Genomic DNA, 23,702 nt, shown 5'->3' with positions numbered 1-23,702 from the left:
GGACCTTCTCTGTCCCTGGTCAGAGCAGCCGCCAGTGGGGACTGGGTACCATCTCTTTCTTCTGCTCCCACAGTTCCTTCTCGATGCAGCTCAGTTGTCTCCCTCTGGGAGCCCCAAAAGCAAACTCGGGGTTCCCATCTCACTTGAGACACACATCATCTTTGTAATGCAGTTGTTTCTTTGCCGGTCTGACCCCCACATTGAATCCTAAGCTTCTCAAAGCGAGAGTTGAGGATGTCTAATGAAGGTGGTAGTGGTCCCATGGTAGAATTATCCCCTTCTCTGCATGGCACTTGAGTTTGGTTCCCGGCCAATGCGCCACATGGACTGACATCATCTGTCAAGGGAGGCTTTTGTGTCGCTCTGGGGCTAAGCACGTTTCAGCAGAGCTTCTAGGAGAAGTTAAATGAGGAAGAAAGGTCTGCCAATCTACTACTGAAAATCAACCCGCGAAGACCCTGGACCACAAGAATCAAACTCACAACTGACCCTAGGCCTTTCTGTGGGACGGGGCAATGTTCCATTCTGTTGTGCTCGGGCGGTCATGAGCCAGTAGCTAACAGGTCGGCATCTTATTAAATACAAGCTATGTCTCCAGTCCCTCGCACCCTCTGTATTTGTTAGCTGAGTGGATATGCACACACACCTTCACTTGTGCCGTGTGATTGCCTTCTGAAGCAGAGAGCAATTCCAATAGACTGCCAAGGACCTACTATGTGTCAGACTGTTATACACACGCCCCCCCACCCCAGACCCCCATCAGACAGGGCTCATCATCTAGTGGGAGAAGCACTTTACACAGTCTCATAGCTGTTAGAAACCGAATAAACCTGCCTGAATCCCAACCATGGGCTCTTGTTTCAGAGACCATGTTAAGTCAACACAGTTTCAAAGCATCTTTATGGTATACTTTTGTATCAGAAAAAAAATATTGCCATTTCAAACGTACACATCATTGACTATTAGTAAATACACAGGCATCTTGCAAACCTCCTCACAATCTAGCTTCATGTTTCAACACCCCTCCGAGAGCGGTGTGTCCGTTGGCCGCCATCCCTCAGTCTGATCCCCAACCGTAGGCATCAGCTAATCTACTCTGCTTGCGCCTGTCTTGGTATCAAAAACCCTTTGGCCGTCAAATTAATTCTGACTCACAGCGACCTTACAGGACAGAGTAGAACTGCCCTGTGGTGTATCTAAGGTTGGAATCTTTATGGAAGCAGATTGCCCTTTCTCCCTTAGAGTGGGTGGTGGGTTTGAACCTCTGACTTTTTGAGTAACAGGTGGGTGCTTCACCACGGTGTCACCAAATTCCTTCTACCTTTCTGGATTTGCGTGTGGTCATTTATGCCCGGCCCTTTTGCTCAGCATGATGCGTTCAGGGTTGGTCCGTGTCTCAGGTCCTTTGTAGGGCAGAATTCAATCCCACTGTCTAGAGAGATCGCACTGGCCATTCCAGATAATGTGTACCTTCCTCCGCCCTGACAATGACTGAGAGGGAGACAGGTCCAACCGCGATGATGACAGTGAGGTTTAGGATGACAATGGAGAGCACGTTGTAACTGCCAGGCCATTAGGTTAGGGAAGGCTACTGGGTCTCAAGATAAGTTACAGCCATCTGCCAGGCAATTCGTGTAACAATGTAGCAAATCGTCAAGTACTTTGAATGGTCAGTTACCCTGAAAGTTAGGCTGTGTACAACCCTTACCCCTGTGCGGGGCAGTCCCAGAGGAGGAAACAGAGGAATGGTCCCTAAGTTGGCTCTAAGGAGGTATGGGATCAGGGACGGTACCACAGAAGAGCTGACTACCAAGGTGACATTTCACAAATGAATTGGGCAGACAGAAGAGTGGCAGAGAGGGTGCCCAAGGCGAAGAAGGGGTGTGTAAGACTGTGAGGGCAGGGAATGCGTGTGCACGTTTAGGAAAGTGGGCTTAAGCTGGAGGAAAGAATTGGGAGGAGCCTGGGAAATCTGTTTCCCAGAGCTCCACACGGTCAGCTCCCAGTACCCACGCGGAGCCTTTCTCCTGCCCACAGCTATTCTTCCGAGAGCTTCCCACGCTTGGAGGTGGCACATTTCCGATGGGAATGTCCCAGGCCACTGGGCCTCGGAGGAAAGCACTCAACCGAGCATCTGACCCTATAAGTCTCTCTCACTCTGAGCTCAGGCTTGGCGAGGCTGCTAGGAAACGTGCCCGCCTGCCCCTCTCCTCCTAGTACATAGGTTCAGTGGAAAGCTCAGCTGTCAGTCTCAGGATTGACCCTGAAAATAGAGGGGGCTGTGTGGGCGGCCCCAGAGGTGCTCTTGCCGGCCTGGATTCTAATCGCAGAATGCCTGGTTCTTTTATCCTGCCCGGAATCCACCCCCCACCCTGCGTCTCTGGATCCATTTTTAACCAGCTTCCATTGTGTTCTGTCCTCAAGCGGAGTCCTCCCTGGAGTGGAGGTTAAAGACACAGACCCCATAGCCTCTCAATTCCAGGACGGGGGGCTGGGGGTGGGGGATCCACGTAGGATACTCCCTCCGCCATCTGTTTTCCCAGGCATGGAAAGGTGCTGGCGATGCCCACTTGCTCCCAAGGGTGCTGGCAAGATGTAAGGTTTCCTCCTGGTGTTACCTTGGAAGGAAGCGCCCCGTGTAACGCTGAGTGCGAGCGACACGAGGAAGATGAAACAATGTTGCAGGGACAGCAAGGTCTCAGGGTCAAGTACAACCTGCATCGGAGCCTCAGCCCTGCCACCCACTAGACCAGCGGTTCTCAACCTGTGGGTCATGACCCCTTTGGGGGGGGTGTTGAATGACCCTTTCCCAGGGGTTGCCCGATTCATAACAGTAGCAAAATGACAGTGAGGAAGTAGCAAGGAAAATAACTGTATGATTGGGGGTCACCACAACCTGAGGAACTGTATGAAAGGGTCACTACATGAGGAAGGTTGAGAATCCCTGTACTAGACCCTCCGCCAGACTTCTGAGCTTCATTATCCTCCTCTTCCCGGTCTATTAGAACCCTTGAGACACGGGCATTAGACACCATTCAAACCTGGACCTGAACGACTCGCAGAGAGCACCTCTCAGACGAACAACAGAAAGGATTTACAGAGAGCAGGATATTACCCCAGAGGACTTGGGTTTTCAGAACAATCAACCTTAAGAGACCAAAAGGGCAGGATTTGCCAAAAAAAGACCAAAGTTGGGAAGGCAGGATGGAGCCGCGAAGATGGGGGAGGCGGGGGGAAGAAGTGGGAAGAGTGCTATTACCCTGAAGGGACTGTTCTGTTAGCAGTCTGCAAAGACCTGCCTGCTGCCTGAAATGCCCTTCTAAGGACACATCCAGCCAATTTTTCTAGCCTTTGCTACTACAGACACCGTTTCTGCGGACGACTTTTGGGTTTGGCTTGGAGCCCGTGTGTAATGTTTCTAGTGTGCTCTTTCTTGAGTGGTCTGTGGGCAGCATGAGAGGCCCCACAGAAGGCAGGAGTTGCAGGGACCAGACAAGAATCAGTTGAGCTGAGACCATGAAGAAAGGGAGAGTTCTGACACCAGTGAAGGAAGGTCCTTCTTTCTTCCCTGGACAATCCTGGGCCTCCTCCCCGCAAGGCCGCTCCTAGCTCTCCTTTGGGAGTTTGGCCTTGCCTGCATTGGTGCCTCTTCACGGTCAGTGCACATGGCTCCTGCAGGCAGCTGTGGCCCACACTACTGCCTTGTGTTAGTCTGGGTAGACTAGAGAAAAACAACTTCAGAGAGACACTCATATGTGTATAAGAAAGAGCTTTTTATACAAGAACAATTGAGTCTTGAGAAAACATCCTACTAGTCCAGAGCAAGTCCCTAAGTCTGATATTAGCCCATATGTCCACAACCAATCTATAAATTCCTCTTCAGACTCACGCAACACATGCAATGAGGCCAAATGCAGAAAGATCACAGGCCAGTGGGTGGGAAGATAGTGTTGTGGATCCAGTGGCAGTGGAAGCATCTCAGCGCTGGCGTGGGTCTCCACATGGCTCCTCCAGCTCCAGGGCTCTGGCTGCATGAGCATAGCTCCATCAGACTCGATGTCAGTAATGTCTTGCAGGGAGTGAGTGTGTGTCCCACCTCCAGTGAGCTATTTATCTCCTTAGGGCCTCCAAATGAGGTCATCCAGCTGCGACCTGATTGACAAGCTAGACCCACCCCTCCACTCTTAAGTCTCAGATTGACAGCAGATAATGTAACTACCACATAATAGACACAATGAAAGATCGCCTGGGTGCTTTCCCCCTTTTGTCCTGAGGACTTGACTCCAACCAGGCTGCCAGGAGGTCCACCTGCACTGGTACAGGACCCAGCGGCTCCCTAACTCCCAATTCCAGCTTGCCCTGTGGGCCAGACAGATCTTCATGTGATGTAAGCTCCGCCACCTCTGTGTGTAGTCATTAATGTCTTCTCCGCTCTCTAATGATCTTCTGGCCTGGCCTCATCCACCCACCCATCTGTCCACCATCCATCCATCCACCCATGTATCCACGCCACCACCACCATGCACTCCTATATTCCTCCCACCCGGCCACCGCTCCATCTACTGCATCCCTGTCTGGGGCCAGACTCAGTGTAAGGCACTGGACTCTCTTAGGGTGGAAGACTGAGGTTAGGTCGCCGTCCTGGTTCGCTAGTGCTGCTGAGATGGAAATCCACCACAGATGGCTGGCTGCAGCAAGCCCAAGTTTATGCTCGCGCAGCTTAGGGGACTAGAAGCCTGGGAGAAGTCTTCTCTGCTGCCTCGGGAGGAAGGTCCTTGTCTTTTTGAGCTTCTGTCCGGGGCCATCTGCAGGTGGCCACCATTGCTCTCTGTCCAACTCCAGGAGGTTTCCATCACAGGGACCCGAGGTCACAGGCGGCACTGTTGCGGATCCAGCTAAATGGCAGCCACTGTAATGTCTTGACATTTAGAATCGTCTTTTCTTCAGTTATAACCAGACTGCGAGAATCTAAAAGCGCCTCTTTGATTGCGGTCCTGAGTGGACAGCCCAGTGACTTTCTAAAGCCAAAGGGTCGTTTATCATGATTATGGACTTTCCTATAGAGCGAGCAGGAGTGACAAAAGCAGACGGCAAAATGAATGTTGTTATTCTTTGGAGTTAGTGAATGTTACAGGGTACAGCACTGACGATAACATCCTGGTTAATAAAATAAGAAGAGTAATTTCTTGGTTACAACATCAAAAGGAGCAATATTATTCATTACAATGTTCTGATCTCGAGAACATCAGAGTACATTCTAGAATCAATCACTCGTGGGACTTTCCGAGATGGGAGGGGGAAGGAGGCAGGTCATTCAGCAGTCAGCAAGATGGCGTCACAGTGGCTAGGGCTAGTCTGTCTCAGCGCTCCACTGCTGACTCTTCTTTCCTGGTGGCAGTCCCGTCCCCCTCTCTCTACTCACCTCTCTCTCTGATTCCTGATAAGAGAAAAGGTGATATAGGTCACACCCCAGGGGAACTCCCTTTACATCTGACCTGAGTAATGTCTAATCCCCTTGCACCTGACTGGCTGATTTCATCAGAGCATCACATTGAGAGTGACTACTCATAAACAAACAAACAAACAAAAACAAACGCGCTGCCATTGAGTCGATGCCGACTCATAGCGACCCTGCGGGATAGGCTAGCGCTGCCTGTCCCGTGAATTTCCAAGAATGTACTTCTTTGTGGGAGCATACAACCCATCTCTCTTCCGCAGCGTGGCTGGTGGTTTTGAACACAAGCCCAGCACCTAACCATTAACCCACCAGGGCTCCACTGACTATTCAGTACAGGACTGTTCAACTGTTCAGCCATGGAGTGAAACTGCTTGCCCCGCCAAGTTGATCCATGTTTTGGAGGGACACGATTCAACCCAGGACAGTTCGCCCAGAGTCACATAGCTGTTCTTGTAACGGTCTTGGGTGCTGAAACATTCTGGGGTCTTCCTGGTTTTCCAAGTCTGAGACCGTGCACGAGAAATGGAGCATGCACCCTAGGGGGTGCTGGGTCCAGGGGGACTGAAGAAGACCTTGAGGGTGAGACAGTTTGGAGAAACCAGCATGGACCAGGAGGGAGACCAACTTCCAGGTCAAACATTCACGTGAAGAAGGAAATTGAGACATACATGAAGACCCTACCCACATCTCTCAATCTATAGACCCGTCCCCATTGCTCCTGTCACCACCCTGGCCCAAGGACCATTATTTTCCTTGAACTCCCCATCCCCATCCTGTGCCCTGCAGTCTATTCTCCCAGAGCAGCTGAGGGGTCTGCCTGCGTGGGTTCGTGGGTCTGTAGGGCAGACACACCAGGAGAATAAGCCGGAGACAGAGGCAGCAGAAGCACAGGAGTTACGGGACCGCAGTGATGGGGCAGTCAGCTTGTTTGGGGATTAGGCAGGAGCCAAGGGCAGCTCTGAGATTTCTCTATGAGCCAGGCTCGGTGGCAGCAGCCCATTGCTTGATGGGCGCCTAAGGAAAATAAACCATGACGTTTGATTCCTGTAGCAAAGATGTTCCTGGTTTGCAAAAGCTCCAGAGAGTAGATCCCTATTTCCCAGAGTGGGCAGTACTGCCCCCCAGTGGATGCTGGCAGGATGGAGGTGGGGGAGAGGGCTGCCAAAGCAGATACATGGTGCAGGTGATTTTCAGTCAGGCCACCCCTGGCTCCATCACTAGGGAAGGTCTCGTGGGAAGATGCTCCCTTGCCTGAAGGACAAGAAGTTACCTGGAAAATAAAGAAGATCGAGATCTACAAGGTAGAGGGCATGGCCTCCGCTGTGTGGAGGTGTGTTCAAGGGCACATCATCCTGGGACTGCTGGAGCATTGAAGATGAGGGGGATAGCAGAGCTGGAGTCAGGGGCTGCTTATCCAGGGCCAGAGGCACCATGTTTTGCCCTGAGAGCACCGGGGATCCGTGGATGGGATTCGGTTTGTTTCAAATTGTAGCGAAAATATGAATGACAAACCGCGTGCCCGGCAGCAATTCTCTGGGGTTCGTTCGTGACCTGGATTGCATTCCTCACGCAGTGCTGCTGCGTTCTCTCTGCCTTGCCCAGCCATCCGACCATCGGTAACACATTCAGTGCTCCCCAAGCGGAGACTCCTCACGAGGGGCTTTTTAAAACCAGCATCGTTGTTATTTTTTAAATATAGTGTGTTTTCGCTGAAAGCTTACACAGCCCATTCGGTTCCCGTCTGACAGGGTCCCAGCATTGGTTCCGTCTTTCACAGCGAGCCTACATCCTCCTTTGTTGCTCTGGTTGTTCTGTTCCCTGCCATCTAGTCTCCCTGTCCCTTCACGTGCTCATCCTGGCTTTCGAGTATTTGTTGATCGTTTGGTCTCATATGGTTGTTTTCATGAAAAGGGACCCTCAGAGGGTAGTTTCGGTTTTAAAACAACTTTATTGATATGAAATTTCATATGCAGCGTTTCATGCCAAGGATTCACTCATTTTAAGGTGAAGCTCAACGGCTTTCCAAGTGGATGTATAGGAAGGGCGGGATCCCCGCGCACACTCGGTGTTAGTGCTGGTGCTCGATGCCCTGAAGTCTACTCGCACTCAGGGCGGCCCCTTGTGGCTCTGAGCAGAACTGCTCCATGGGGTTTCCTTGGCTGTTAGCTTCAGTTTTCATGGATGCCAACCATCTTTTCTTCCGCGCTACTGCTTGGGGGCTCTCACTGCCAACCTTTAGATGAACCATTTTGTCCCCTAGAGCCCCATCTTAGAACCCCTGCCCCATGAACGTGATCCCTCTTTCCACCCCTGACCCCTGGAAACCACGAGTGGACTTTCTGTCTCTTAGATTTGCCTGTTGTGGACATTTCTTTCTTTTTTTAAAAAAAATCATTTTATTGGGGGCTTATACAACTCTTATCACAATCCATCCATCCATCCACTGTGTCAAGCACATTTATACATTTGTTGCCATCATCATTCTCAAAACATTTGCTTTCTACTTGAGCCCTTGGTATCAGCTCCTCATTTTCCCCTCCCTCCTCGAAACCCCCTCCCTCGTGAACCCTTGATAATTTATAAATTATTATTATTTTGTCATGTCTTACACTGTCCAATGTCTCCCTTCACCCACTTTTCTGTTGTCTGTCCCCCAGGGAGAAGGTTACATGTAGATCCTTGTAATCGGTTCCCCCTTTCTACCCCACCTTCCCTCCACCCTCCTGGCATATCCACTCTCACCGCTGGTCCTGAAGGGTCCTTCTGTCCTGGATTCCCTGTGTTTCCAGTTGCTATCTGTACCAGTGTACATCCTCTGGCCTAGCCAGATTTGTAAGGTAGAATTGGGATCATGATAGTGGGGGTAGGAAGCTTTTAAGAACTCGAAGTAAGTTGTATGTTTCATCGTTGCTACACTGCACCCTGACTGGCTCGTCTCCTCCCTAAGACCCTTCTGTAAGGGGATGTCCAGTTGCCTACAGATGGGCTTTGGGTCCTCAATCTGCACTCCCCCTCATCACAATTGTGGACATTTCTTATCAATGGAATCATATACTGTGTGCTCTCTTATTTCTGATTTCTTTCACTTTGTGATATATATTTTTTCACTTTGTGATATTTTTTAGAGTTTTTTTTCACTTGTCAGTTTCACTGGATTTATTTTTCTTTGTCTGCTTAGCATCAATGTGCACGGAATCTAAGGACATGAATCTTTTTTTATTGCTTGAACGTCTCCGTAATTGGTTTTCTCTTTTTGAATATTGTCTCTCCATCTTTCCCTCTGTTTTTCTTTTCAAAAGTTTTATCGGCCTATAATTCACACACCAGGTGATTCAATAGTTCGATCCCAACAGGAAGAGTTGTACAACCATTATCACCACACTCAGTGTTAGATGGAGAGTTTTAGGTCAGAGACTGAAGGGTGTCACCTGGACCACGTTCTCACTCTGGGCTCAGGGAACTTGTTAGCAAACCCATCACACATCCCAGGAGGGCAGGGGTGAGAAAACCCACAGGATGTTCTCAAAGAAAGAAGCGGGATGCTGGATTGCCAAAGGCGATCACCAGTGAAAGAACTGAGGTGTAGAGAGGTGAAGAAGATTGACTTGTGGCCATGGGGCAGGGAAGGGGCCAAGTAGGCCCCTATTCTGTCTGGACCAAAGTCTGTGACCCCCCTCAGACCTGGCTTGGCAGCAAGGAACAAATCAGACCCCTGAAGCATCTTCCCTGGGCTGCTCTGGGACTTGGCCTTAGTGCCATCTTGACTGTGGGCTTGCCCCTTGTGCCCTGGGGCAATGAGCTCCGCTGGTTCCTTGGAGCACCTGGTGAAGCTGGGAGACAGGAGCTTGGAATGAATGGGAGGCTCAAGTGGATCTAGATCAGATCAGCCCCTGGGCTTCCTAGTGCGAATTCTAACGCATGTCTCTTTTCTCTCTCTGTTCTCAGATCGGGAGGATCAGTCCATCCTATGCACGTAAGTGGAACTGCTTTTTACTCTGCGTTCTGCATTTGGATCCACATTGCTGAAGAAAGGGCTGTGGGCCAAGGGGGCTTGTTCTGTTTGTTCGTGTGCCCCAAGAACCTTGCCCAGGCCCAGTGTGGAGCAGAGCTCACTGAACAAATGTTCTTGTACTAAAATCTAAAACAATAATACCTGGTGACATTTTGTTCTGTCTTTGAAAATATGTATGCACACATGTATTGTGCGCGTGGTAGCACGGTGGGTTAAGCATTGGTCTGTGAACCACAAAGTGAGCAGCTTCCAATCCAGCAGTCACACCTTGGGAGAAGGATGTGACAGTCTACTTCTGTAAAGATGCCCCCCAAGACAAACAAACAAACAAATCAAATTCACTGCCATTGAGTCAGCTCTGACCCATAGCGACCGTAGGACAGGGTAGAACTGCCCCTGTGGGTTTTTGAGACCGTAACTCTCTACAGGAGTAGAAAGCCTCTTCTTTCTCCTGCAGAGCAGCTGGTGGTTTTGAGCTGTGACCTTGCAGGTAGCAGTCCATTGTGTAACCCAGTCCACCACCACATCCTGGGGTCTCCTGAGAAGCAGTTCTGCACCGTCCTGGAGGGTTGCTGTGGGTTGGGATTGACTAAAGCAGGGGGGCTAGAATGGGAAGCATTTCTGGAACGCAGGCTGTGTACACCCCGAACCATGCATCATGTCTCTCCAAGATGCTAGAACCTTTCCCGTTGATGAGGACGCTGGGGCTTGTTCTAACACTTCACAACGAGCAAGCTGCTATGTTTGGTGTCACTGTGTCTTTGAAGGCCTTAGCTCAGAGCAGAGGCATTAACTCAATTCAGAATTATTCAAGGAAAATTTACTGTTCAGGAAAAAATTCCCTGGATCTTGGAAAAGGCCCACATTACCCAGGTCTGACCACGTTTCTATCAGTCCTTTGATTTTTTTTTTTCCCTTTTTGTTGTGAATCGGGTGAAAGTTTACTGAACAAGTCAGTTTCCAGTTCAGTGAGTCACGTATGTTCGGTTTCCTCTCGTTGGTGGCAGTCCTTACTTATCCCACATCCCCTCTCCCCGCTCCGTTCCCTGTTTCTAGCCTTCCTCCCCCCCCCAAACCTTGTACTTGGGGAAGGGCTGCCCTTGTGAGCGTGAGTGGTCGATCATTCGCGCTAAGAAGTGCTTCACCTCCGTGGTATTACTACTGTTCCCTTCGAGGTCAACAACAGCCTTTCTGTGGTTTTGCTGAAAACTGAGCCAGTCCCAGGCCTGAGCAGTGCCTGGGGAGTTCCACCCATCTCTCTCTGCCCTGTGAGCCGGGTCTTTCCCACATTTGTTTCACCTTCGAGAGCAGTGGTGGCCGGGCACCATCTAGCTCTTCTGGTCTCAGGTCAGGGAGGCTGAGGCCCACTTGGTCCGTGGTTAGCCCTTCAGACGAATTGTTTCCACGCGTGTTTGGCTTTTGTCACCCTTCTTGGCTCTGCACAGGGAGGTACTGATGGTTGTACCCTCGACGGGAATTCACAAGCCCGTCAGACCCAGCCACTACTCACCAATAGGCTGCAGAACAATCTCTGGATCAGTCTGAGCCCTCATGCCCAGTGACTCGCTCCATCAAGATTCTTGGTTGTAGCTGAGAAGTTTTGTAACTTCCTCCCCTGTATGTGTGTTCTATTGTATTCGTGAGCACATCTGTGGCATTTATAAACAGACAGAGAGACTCTGCCAACTCTGATATATATTCAGAGGTAGAGGATCATTCTCCTTCCCATACTGGTTCAGATTCTTCTGTGTTTGTCTGTCCATCCACTTACAGGTACTTCCTCCAATTGTTCTCGCAGGATTGCGTATAGAATAGCACTCACCTCTGTCGCCTTTAACATTTATATACCTTCCATGGCCTTCCTCTGGTCTTTTTTGTTGTTGCTGACCAATTCCTCATTGCATGTTGCCTTTCCCTTCAGCCAAGTTCATACTCATCTCCTGGCCATTGGTTGTCATGAAAAATATTTGATTTTTTTTTCCTCACATAGGTTTCTGCCTCTGATAGGTTACACAAGCTGCAGCCTGCATAGATTTTAAAGGGCGTTTAAAAGCGGAAGAGGGAAGGAGAAGGAAGTGAGAGGACTGGACTGAAGAGGAGGCCAGTGTGATGCAGTATGGGAAGGGCTTTTCCCAGTGATTCTGGTGTGGGAGACAGAGGAGGGGCCATGGGCCAGGGAGCGCAGTTCGCGTCTGGAAGCTGGAACAAGGCAAGGAAACAGCCTCTCTCCTAGAGCGCGTTGCCCCCTCAACACGGTTTCAAACCAGCAAGACCCATGTCCCGCTTTCAATCTCCAGATCTGTCAGATCATCAATGTTCAGGCCACCAAATTGGTGGTCATTTGATAAAACACCAATAGGAAACAAACCTGCCTCCCTTCTACCTTACCTAGTGACCCTGTGTGCAATGGAACGAGCGCTGCCCCGCCCCACACCGTCCTCACAGTCTCTGCGGTTTGTAGCAGTCCCGCATCGATCTGCCTCTCTGCACTTTCCTCTTTTTACTCGGACCCTCCGTTTTATCAAACATGAGCTCTGTCTCTAGGAACCGTCCACGGTGTGTGAGATGGAGTCTCACCATCCTCATGTCTAAGGGCCTTGCCAGCTGTTCGTTGTCCAGGACAGAATTGTCCGGGCCACTTCCCGAAGTTTCCCTGGGCCATGCCCTTCCCTCTCTGCTCTCTCCCATCCTGACCTTCATCACTCGTTAGCCAGCACAGTGAACGGGCCAGGCCCCTTCTAAGTACCAGACAGGAGCTGCCCAAGGGAAGGACACTTGTATTTTGTACTGTGGGAATTTGGGGCTATATCTATATATGTCTATATCTATCTATCTATACACACAATCTTAAAAATCGTCCAGGTGAGTGTGTAATTGCCAGCTGTGGTAAGTACAAAGAGGGAAGCGTGTGAGGATCTAGGAGAGAATGTGAATGGGACAAGTGTCGTCTCTGCAGACATGCTACCTCAGTGGAAATGTCAGAGACGAACATGAGGGACAACCGGGATGTGCCAAGGCCAAGGTTGGGGGGAGCAGGGAGATCCCTTTCCCTCTGTCTGAGAAGAAACCTGCCAGGACATTTGGGGCACGGATGCCAACTGAAGGGCCATTTGAGGCCAACCATGTAATGTTAGTGTGTGGAAGGGGCCAGGGGGATGTCACAGGGTGGCAGGCAGGGGTGCATGGGGGGCAGGGGGCCCCTTGAAGGGGGCAGCGGTGATGGCACTGCAGCCTCCAGAATAAAAGAGTAAAATAGAAAACCAGCCCCATTCCTGTTGAGTTGACCCTGACTCGTGTTGAGCCTGCAGGCCAGAGGAGAACTGAGAACCCCTCCTTAGGATTTCCAAGACTATAAAAGCTTGACAGCCCCAGCCAGCCTCCCCTTTCTCCTACAGAGCAGCTGGTGGATTGGAACTGCCAGCGTTGCAGTTCACGGCCCAGGGCTTAACCCACTGCGCCACTGGGACTCCCTCTTGGGAGAATATGCATTCTGCATTGCCAGGCTTACCTTCAATAGAAGAGAGAAATCTAGATTTGTCTTTTTGTTTTAGGTGAAATCTCACATGATTAAGCAGGGACAGCTAAGTCACATTCAACAGACAGACCCCACTTTGTGGGTTGGCTTGGGCGGTGGGCCAGGACTTTTTCAAGCTGGTTCCCGGAATTCTGGCCTTGGAAGGGTCTCCAGAAAGGATGAAGTCCATGGCTCCTGCCCTATATACGGTTGTCACTTGTAGGAGTGTCGAGAGCTGGAGTCAAGGTCTCTCGGGGCCTGTTATTCTAAGTCTTGCTGTGAAGGAGGGGCAGAGGAGTGGGCCACAGTTGGACTGGGGACTTGGATCCACAGTGCACAGCCGTGGCCATTCCATTAAAAATAGAGGTTGGCGGTGAGGTCTCATAAGTGCACACCTCACAACAACCACAAAACCGGAGAGGCTATGAATTTTGCCCAGAGGCCCACGGTGAGCTTTCGTGAGGCGAAGGCCTGGAGCCAAGTTCCTCGTGGCCTGTTGAGGACCCAGTAGCATCATGAAGAGTGTTGGGGTACAAACTGCACCCCTGACACTGCCAGTGGGGCTGACAACAAACGTAGCCCCGGGCTGGTGACAGTAGGGAGAGAAGCCGCTGAGCCACTCGGACTGGGTGTCAGCTGTCACCCAGTGTGGTCCCTTCTCACCATCCCCTCCAACCAGTGGCTGCCACTCAGGGTGTTGGGGGGACAGGGAGGCAGCCGTGGCAAGTGTGGAGCAGACCGAAGGGTCTCTGCCCCCGCCAATGGGAGAGGAGAGAAGCTGCAGGGAGCTGCGGGGGAGGGGGGGGCTGGGAGGGCACATCCCCACGGCCTTCCCCTCCCCTTGTAGGGGCGGTGACACCATGAGTGACTGTGCTAGGTGGCTCTCGCCCTCATGATGCAGCTGGGAGGACCAGGGGCTGCTGTGTGGACCTTAACGGAGCCACCAACAGTCCCCAGCAGACTCGGGGGCAAGTGTGGATGTTGTAGCCAGAGGAATAGCCAGCGTCTTGCCTATGTGGTGTATTGGTTCAGAGAAATCACTAGCAGCATTGCCCCCCACTCCCCACACTGCTCCCCAACTTAGCACTTCTGAATGACAAGAAGGAGCCGTGGGTGAATTTAGGAAGAGAAAAAGAAATCCCAGGGTAAAGTCCCTGAGGCGGGAACCCCCTGGCCTTTTGAGGAGCAGCGAACAGGTCCATTTATTTGATCCGTAACCTTGGGGACAGCGCAGTGGAAGGATGAGGTGCAGGAAGTGCTCTTGTGGACAGGAAGTGGCCAAGCAGGCAGGAAGCGGTTGTGCAAGCCGGAAGTGGACATGCCGGCTTCGCAGGCTGATGAAAACTGTTTGAACCATAGATGGTTCTGATCATTCAAGGAGACCACAAGTGCTGTTGGGGACCTCCTGATGTGCTCAGTACCTGCTGGCTTGGCATGAGTGACCTGGAAGTAGTTCTCTTGAGCTGCTTGGAGATGCCAGTCCTCAGAGGAGGAGACTTAGGCCAACACTGACTATTTTCAATCAGCCGGGCCCTCGGGGTTTCCCCTGGGGATCACTCACAGCCTTTGTCTCCCCTCCACTTGGCTGTGTGCCTGGTTTTGGAAGAGAAATGCTTTCTGGTACAGGCCAGCAGGCCATTCAAGGGGAAGGTGACCAGACGTCCCGCTTTTGGTGGGCAGTCCCGATTTTTAACAATTCTTCCCACGTCCTGCAGCATTTTTTAAAAGTCCCGATTTTTGGAACGAATGCAGGACAAGCTAGGGTATACGGTTTTCAGCCGCCATGGGGCTATTTCGCCAGGATATGAGTTTTATCAATGGTGTCCCGCTTCACCAATGTTAAAATCTGGTCACCCTATTCAAGGGCGGGGGTGTTTATTGGCATAACGCAGTGCCGGAGGGGTGGAGATGTTGAGCATCATTTGTGGGTTAGGAGGAAGGGGTCTTGGACACATACGTAGGTGCTGACTCTCTGGTTTTCCTGTGCGTCACTCATCGGCTGCAGGCCAAGTTGGTTCCGTTTGCAGACCTGGGCTTCCTCCCCTGTAGAATAGTGGTATCGATGGTGTCTGTGCCCCGCACCCCCACCCCTGAGTTGGGAGAACAGGAGGAACACCTTAGGAGGAGCAGTCGTGCGCACCCGGTCACGAGGCATGGTTGGCATTAGGCAGTTAACACAAGAGAGCACACGGGCAACCCACGAGCTCCTCCACGTGACTTCTGACACGTGGCCATCACGTGTGTGTCCGGGCAGATTGGGAGCCGTGGGGTTTCCATGGCTGGGGCCGTTCACCGGGTCTTTCTTCCGAGGTGCTTCTGGGAGATTTTGAACATCACCCTTTGGGCTGATGGCTGAAGGAGTCACCGTTTGCGCCACCCAGGCGCACCCATGGGTGACGTGTGTCGAAGGGGCTGCGATTCCAAGCATGAGCCTGTGTTACCCTGCTTGCTTGAGGCACTGAGAGAAGAGCGTGGAGAGAAACCCAGGCTTTGGCATCAGCATACTGGCTGCAGTAGGACCCCTCCGTGGGCCCCTGAAGTAGACCACTGTGTGGCTCGTGGTCCAGCACTCCACCAAAGCCAAGAGGCCGTGGTTCAAACCCATCAGCCGCTCCTTGGCAGGAAGCTGCGGCAGCCTGCTTCCACGGCCGTTGCAGGCGTGGGAGCTCTGCAGGGCACATCTGCCGTGCCCTGTGTGGTCACGATGAGTTGGCATCCCCTTGGTGGCAAGGGTTTGGGGTGTTTTGATTGCCGCCCCACACCTGAACACCAAACCCACTGCCGTTGAGTTCATGTAGATTCGTCGCGATCCTACCTATATAGGAACTCAAGCACTGCGGGTCGTAATGGGAGAAGCCAGCTTCGGCTTTCTCCTGAGGAGCGGCAGATGGATTTAAACCGTCAACAGTGAGGTTGGCAGCCCAGTGCTTAACCCACAGCGCCACCAGTGTGCGTTGATGTCCACCCAGGGGTCAACGAACCATGCCAGTGTTTTGGGAACGCAGCCATGCCCAGTCCTTTGCAGTATGTTATCCATGACCACTTCACACAGATGGCAGAACGGAGTAGCTGTGACAAGACGCTTGGTGGTCAGCAAAGCCTCGAATACTCTCTACCTGGTCCCTTACAGAAAAAGTTTGTTGGGCCCACTTTTAGGCAACTCGGTTCATTTTTCACTGCTTCCTTTACCTCTTTTCATGATCTTTTCCTAAAAGACAAAAGCAGCATTTTTCCTGAAAAATGTTAATAAAGTTAACATTTGAAATTGATATGAAAATGTCTAGTGAAAACAAATTATTTATTTCATTATAAAAGTAATGCAGGTAAAGACCAAGAAATGGAAAATGCAAAGCTCTTTATGGGGGCTCCCTTGGAAACCACGAAGCCTGCAAATCAACTCATCCCCAGAGGTGTAGGGGTGTGCGCGCGCACGCTTGTGTGTGTGTGTGTACATCGATTTATATATGGGAGGCAGGCCACACGCCCACTCCCTTTTCAAGTGACTGGCTGCTCACATCAGATCCTTCCTATCATGGAGGTGATTACATCATATCACATTATGGAAGAGCAGCCAGACCACTGTCTGCCAAACCGAGGAGAATCACAGTCTAACCAGGCTCACACATAGCATTAACCATGACATCAGGTAACGTTCTCGTGCACTTATTGCGCACCTAGCACTGCCAGCTTTTAAAGATTGTATAGCTATCCACTGATTCAATCCTCATAAGTGAGGATGTTTTATCATACCCATTTGTCAGAGAAACTGAGTTATAGTGGGATTAAATGATTTGCCTGGCAGTACAGAAATTTGAACTTGGTCCGGCTGACCATGGAGCCTGGGATAGTTAGAGGCTCTCTAACAAAACAGAGGCCCTGCCAGGCTGGGCTGGGCAAGCTGTGTAGCAGTTAGACAGCACACATATCAAGGGACTTTGCTGGCAGCAGGGTCTGCGTCAGGCGAGGGCCAGAACTACATAGCCTATGATTCAGAGCCAATTAACCTCTCATACAAAGGGCAGGCCACTGGCTAGAAAGGCCTTACAAATTACATTCCCCCTGCAGGCCAGGGCCAGCTCCACCTGAGGGGCCTTACGATGTTAGTGGGAGGTGCATATGGGAGCTGGAGGCACAGGGAATCCAGGGTGGACGATACCTTCAGGACCAGGGGTGTGAGGGCCGATGCTGGGAGAATGGAGGGTGAGTGGGTTGGAAAGGGGGAACTGATTACAAGGATCCATATGTGACCTCTTCCCTGGGAGATGTATGGCAGAGAAGGGCGGGAAGGGAGACTCTGGATAGGGCAAGATATGACAAAATAATAATCTATAAATTATCAAGAGCTCATGAGGGAGGGGGGAGTGGGGAGAGAGGGGAAAAAAAGAGGACCTGATGCAAAGGGCTTAAGTGGAGAGCAAATGCTTTGAGAATGATTGGGGCAGGGAATGTGCAGATGTGCTTTATACAATTGATGTATGTATATGTATGGATTGTGATGAGAGTTGTATGAGCCCCTAACAAAATGTTTAAAATAAATAAATAAAATAAAAACCTTAAAAAAATGTACAACCAAAAAAGAAAAAAAATTAGTGGGGAAAAAAACGGAATTGGATGATAAGGGACGTTTTCTACAAAATTGTTAAGCTCCTTCATACTTATGGGGTCTGTGCAAAGCTAAGTCGGCACAGGGCCCCTGTTTAAAAATGATTAAGCGAGTCACCATGGTTCAAGGTCCTTCTCAGCATGGAGCCTGTAGCTGACTTCTCTGACCATGAAGCTGACTTCTCTGGGGCCCAAGGGGTTAAGTGGGCTTTCGTTGGCTCCTTCAGCCCCTGGGCCTGGAGTAGTCACAAGGATTTGGCTTTAGGGTGAGGACAGGGCCAGGAAGCCATATATGGTTATGTGTGTGGGGCATTGGCAGAGAGAGCTGGGCACTGAGTTCCCTAAGACACTGGACTGGGATTTAGGGCTCCTAGACCCAGGAAGGAATCTTCGGACCCGAGAGCTCAGGGTTCAGAAAAGCAGAGCTGATAATATTTCTGAAACCTCCTGAGCACATCAATCTTTAGACACCCACGAGCCAGGGACTTGGGGTGTTTTCTTTGGCAGAAAGAAGGGAAATTATTTTTATCAACAAAACTAGGAAACTTTTGAACCAAGGAGTCCACCCAGGGAGAAGCTGATTGCCAAATCCCCTCTCCCACAGAGCTCAAGAACCAGGCCACTAACATTTCATGGCAATTAATGTCTCATTGTTGTTGTTGAGAATGCACACAGCAAAAAGCAGGCTTCAACTGAATCCTCATTGGAGGCCCGGTGGTGGTGTGGTTGTGCATTGGGCCGTGATTCGGATGGGCAGCAGTTTGAAGCCACCAGTGGCTGGGAGGAAGGAAGACTGGGCTCCCCTCTCTCATGACCAGCGACAGTTTGGGAAACCCACAGGCGGTCGATATGAATTAACACTGACCCTATGGCAGTCAGTGTTTCTCCCCCCTTCACATAAACTCACTGCTCCATAAGGTTTCCATCTAAGTCAACGGTTCTCAACCTGTGAGTCATGACCCCTTTGGGGGATCAAATGAACCTTTCACAGGGATCACTTGATTCATAAGAGTAGCAAAATGAAGGCAGTGAAGTAGTAGCGAAAATAATTTGACCAATTTCACCATACCACGAGGAACTGTATTAAAGGCTCGTGGCATTAGGAAGGTTGAGAACTGCTGGTCTAATCTTTTGAGTTGCTATTGTTAATTTGACTCCATATTCATAAGTTGAGAAGGATTTCTGTTCGGGTTCTAGTTTATACATGCCTGGCTTATTCCAACCCCAACATGTTTCCCCGTGTCTCTGTGATCAGTGGACGGCTGCGGGCAAGTTCTCTCAGCAATGCACTCAGCCGAGTCTCATTAGGGTACGCACACACCCCACCCCCCACCAAAGGGGATATTTTTATGCCATGAGGAAAGCCACTGTTTGCGTCCAGAGCTAATAGCGAATGTTGAACAAGACTCAAGTGGACATCTTCCAAAATGATCGAAGTTTACATGAACGGTACCCCACGGGAAACAACAGATTTTAGATGGGTCAAGCATGTTAAGAACGTTGGGAGGACCTTAAAGGTGAGCCCAGAGAGGGAAGACGGTCAGTCTTGGCACATGAAGCCACTGTGGTTGAAGTTCAGGAGCCGGTAGAATAAGACCGGCATTCTCGCTGTGGTGATAGCCACCCATGGTGGACTCTCGCGTGGTTTCACCCATTCCATGGTAAGCAAACATTTTGGCCTCAGCCACCTTTGGCTGGAGGGGTACCAGAGTGGTAAGTGAAGCTAGCTCAAAGGGCTCATCTTGGAGCAAGGGCTGTCTCTTAAGTCAGATCAGCATCAATGAGGAGGATTTGGGGGGATGGTCCTAACGGGGGACTAGTCTTAGATGGACCCATCCAATCCAAAGAACAAGGTCCAGTCGAAACACTGGACCACTGGCTTCTGAGGGAATCTACTCGGTCAGACCAATTCAAGACAGGAAGTGCTCAGAAGGTTGTGGGGACCATGTTGGGGGGCTCCAAAGGAGTACTCTTGATAGATTTTCTCACTGGACACAGGACAATCACGAGGGCTTTCTAGGGGATGAATAAGCCAGGAAAGCTCCTCCGAGGATCCACACCCCCCCCCCGTGCCCCCCAGTCATGACAATGCACCTGCTCATCCTTCAAGGCTAGCAAAGTCTGCCTGTCTGCATCCACCCTGCGGCTCTGACCTGGCTTCTTCTTTTTGTTCTCAAATGCCAAAACCCTCTCAAACGAACAGAATTGGAGTCCCTAGTTGATACTCCAGCTGGTGTTTTGATGTGGTGTCCATTGAAGAGTGCAGGCCTCGTCAGGGAAAGGCTAGAGAGAGGAAACACTGGAGAGGGAAGGGGTCTCAGTGAGGAGATACCAAGAAACGAGTTTCCCGTTTTGGTGTTTTGTAGCAGTACTTCCCCCTCACCCTCACACAGACGCGCGCACACACAGGGAAATTCTTTTTTTAATAGTTTTATTGACATATGATTCACATATCATACATTTCCATAGTTCAGACATATTTAAAAGAGTTGTATAATCATCAACACAATCCATTCTAAAACATTTTATTAGCTCCCTATTTCCCTCCAACCCTTAATAAGTCATTAATCCAGTTATTGTTTTAATTTAAAAAAATTTTAATCTGGTTATTCGCTCTAAAAATTGGCCTATCCTGGCTTTCATATACCAGAAAATATATCAAAAAGGAGGAGGAGGAGGAGGAGGAAGACCAACAACAACAACACAAAATAAACCAGAGGGGGGAAAACCCTCCATTGTGAAAATAGAGGACACATTAAAAACTAGAGCAAACTTTAAGTGGGTCAGAGGGAGATCAAATGATCAGGTATTCCATTTTAACCTAATTACATCTGCCACAATCGGCTTGACAGCGCCCCCTGTCTGACAGCAGGCCTCCTCGCGCCTCCCTTCCATGGCTGCTGTTTGCAGCTCCACCTTGACTGTCCAGCGCCTTCTGAATTGTGCTGTGTTCAGTCACTGAATTGCTGTTGGTGAAGGGTGGTGGGCTTCACTTGATCTTTCTCACGTGTCATGTCTCCTCACTTTTCAAAATAAAAGGACTCTGGTGTCAAAGAGTGGAGCCCTTTTGCCATTGTGGCCTAAGCATTGGGCTGCTAACCACAACATCAACAGTTCAAATTCACCAGCCCCTCTGTGGGAGGAAAAGTGAGACTCTCTGCTCCCATAAAAAATGGACAACCCAGGCAATGGGTTTGGTTTGGTTTGGTTGAATCAAGTGGGCCCTGATTCAAATCCCTCTCCTCCTTCATTTCCTATTCATGTGGCTTGGAACAATTTCGTTCAACAACTCTGAGCTTCAGCTCCCCCAGTGGGTGAGGGGGATAATTCCTAACTCTTTCATTGGGAGTTATTGGGAGGATTAAATAAACAATAGTTGGGAGTAGAGGGTGAGAAGGTGGGGGAGGGAGGGATAAAAAGAGGAGCTGATACCAAGGGCTCAGGTAGAAAGAACATGTTTTGGAAATGAAGATGGCAACATATGTACAAATGTGCTTGATGCAATTGATGTGTGGATTGCGGTAGGTGCTGTAAGAGCCCCCAATGAAATGAGTAATTGAAATGAAAAAATAATAGTTGAGTCCACTGCCTAGCACAGAGTTGCCTAGGCCTTCAATAAGTAGTGACCTCTCCCAACTTACTTTCCTCTGGGCTTGGCAAGTCCCTAGAAGGACTGGGCTGTCTCACTGGATGAACTTGGTGAAATGCAGTAGAAACTGTCCTGACAGCGTTGCAATAGGTGGTGGGGCTTCCGTTCTGACCGTGCCACTGCCTCTCCCTGTGACCTAGGAGGAGTGGGTCTCCCAACCACGGCCGAAGTTCCTCTTCAGCCAGAACACTGAGCCCTACCTGCAGCATTGGAGGTGGTGGGAGAATCCACAGGGAACAATAAGCATAGATTCTAAAATTTAGTCCCTTCCCTTTGTGTTGGTTCAGGTTGACTAGAGAAACCAATCCAGAGACACTCCTATGTGTATAAAAAAGAGCTTTATATACCAGAGCAATTGGGTATTGAGAAAACATCCCAGCCCAGTCCAGATCAAGTCCTTAAGTCCGACATTAGCCCATATGCCCAATACCAGTCTATGAATTCTTCTTCAGGCTCACACAACACATGCAGTGATGCCAAATGCAGGAAGATCACAGGCCAATGGATGGAAAGTCTTGTGGATCCAGTGGCAATGGAAGCATCTTAGCTCTGGCAGGGTCTGTACATGGCTCTTCCAGCTCCAGGACTCTAGTGTAGCTCCATGTGTCTAGTCAGCAGGGAGATGAAGCAGAGTGTCTGTGTGGGTCTGGCCTGAATGAGCTATTTATCTCCATAGCACCTCCAAGTGAAGTCATCAGCTGCGACCTGATTGACAGGCCAGACTCCGCCCCTTCGCAAGTTGACAGGGTGTTATATAACGGCCATGCCCCTCTTTTAAATAAGTATTTAAATGCCGGGTTTTCCCTCCCAGGAAATGGGGGTAAGGCCTCCCTGTCTCTCCTTTCACAGCCTGCCGCTGAGGCGGCCAGCCGTGAGGGAGAGCCTCGGGGAAGGGCGGCTTTAATGCCAGTGTCTTGGCATCCAGACTTTTGATTTCTGGATTTGGGGGGCTGTGGGATTTGGGCTCGAGCCCTGGTGGCACAGTGGACTAAGTGCTGGCAGCTAGGTCAAACCCACCAGCCACTCTGTGGAGGAAGATGAAGCTGTCTGTTCTTGTCAAGAGTGAGCGTCAGGGACCCCCAGGAGCAATCCCACTCTCTGAGAAGTGGGTCTGAGTCAGAACCCATGCACTGTGAAACCCATGCTTGGTGGCAGTGGTTGCCGTTTTGAGGGCAATTGGGACTCAAGCCCAGCAACCTGGGATGAACGTGTTCCTTTCTTTCTTTCATTCTTTCAAAGCACAAGCAAAGTTATTAAAGGGCTCTTGGCAGGCAAAATTCGTGTCTGAATTTCCTAATTAGGAAGAGGCACAGGGACTGCACCACCACTGGTGGCCCTGGTTCAGCGCTGAGAATTTGAGCTGACCTTGCTTGGGGTGGACAAATTCCTTTCCAGATGCCGTGTGTCTCAGATTTTTTCCCAAAAATCATTTGATTGGGCTTTAGGTAAGAAAGTTTACCCAGCCAATTAGATTCCCTTTCAACAATCTTTTTCTTTCAAAAGATCATTTTATTGGACTATTACAGCTCTTATAACAATCCATGCATCAATTGTATCAGGCATTTCTGTACATTTGTTGGCATCCTCATGTCTAAACATTTATTTCTTATTTGAGCCCTTGGTATCGGCTCCTCTTTTCTCCTTCCCTCCTCCCCTTCCACCCTCATGACATTGATACCTTGATACATTATTATTATTCTCCTATCTTACACCGAGACTGCTGTCTCCTTTCACCCACGTTTCTGTTGTTCATCCCCCTAGGGGGTGGGTGGGGTTATGCATTGATTATTGCCATCATTCCCCCTTCCTCCCCTCATCCTCCCACCTTCCCTCAACCACCCCAGTATTACTATTCCCATTTCTATTCCTGGGGGGTCTATCGGACCTGAATTCATGTATTGTGAGCTCTTATCTGTACCAGTGTACATGCTCCGGTCTAGGGGAAGCCTCAAAGAACCAGAGGAATATTGTGTGTATCATTGGTGCTATGCTGCACCCTGGTTGACACATCCTTTTTTGTGACCCTTCTGTGAGGGGATGTCCTATTGTCTTCAAATGGGTGTGAGGTCTCTGCTCCAACCCCCCTCATTCTCGACAATATGTTGTTCTGTTGCTGTTATTGTTTGGGGGTCTTCTGATGCCTGTTAGCTGATCCCGTTGACACCTCATGGTCACAAGCACTAAGGCAGCTTTTTAAAAAGTGAACTTGGGAAGTTAAAATGGTAGCACGTAAGCAAATGGGAGCAAGCAGCTCCTGGTGGCGCAGCCGGCAAGATGTTGGGCTGCTAAGCACAAGGTCAGTGGTTCGAATCCACCACCACCCCTACAAGGTAGAAACATGAGGCTATGTGGTTCCACATAAATGTACAGTCTCAGAAAGCCAATGGGACAATTCTCTTCTGCCCTATAGGGTTGCTATGAGCCAGAATCCACTCTTAGGCAAATTGGGAGGGTGGGAGAGAGAATG

The 23,702-nt window shown here is 50.1% G+C and overlaps 1 protein-coding gene across 2 annotated transcripts in view; it reads left to right on the top strand.

Annotated features, from left to right (window-relative positions):
* The window catches only part of MYH11 (myosin heavy chain 11), a 141,868-nt gene that overhangs the window by 51,133 nt on the left and 67,033 nt on the right, over positions 1–23,702 (top strand). For both annotated transcript variants that reach the window (XM_075564544.1, XM_075564546.1), the window contains exon 4: positions 9,404–9,431. In XM_075564544.1, coding sequence (XP_075420659.1) covers positions 9,404–9,431 — 28 coding nt within the window. The remainder of the gene's footprint in view (positions 1–9,403; positions 9,432–23,702) is intronic.

Source organism: Tenrec ecaudatus, chromosome 12 (assembly GCF_050624435.1).
Source record: "Tenrec ecaudatus isolate mTenEca1 chromosome 12, mTenEca1.hap1, whole genome shotgun sequence".
NCBI classification, from domain to species: Eukaryota; Metazoa; Chordata; class Mammalia; order Afrosoricida; family Tenrecidae; genus Tenrec; species Tenrec ecaudatus.
The sequence above is the reverse complement of the archived record's forward strand: the minus strand, read 5'-3'. Positions and strand labels throughout refer to the sequence as shown.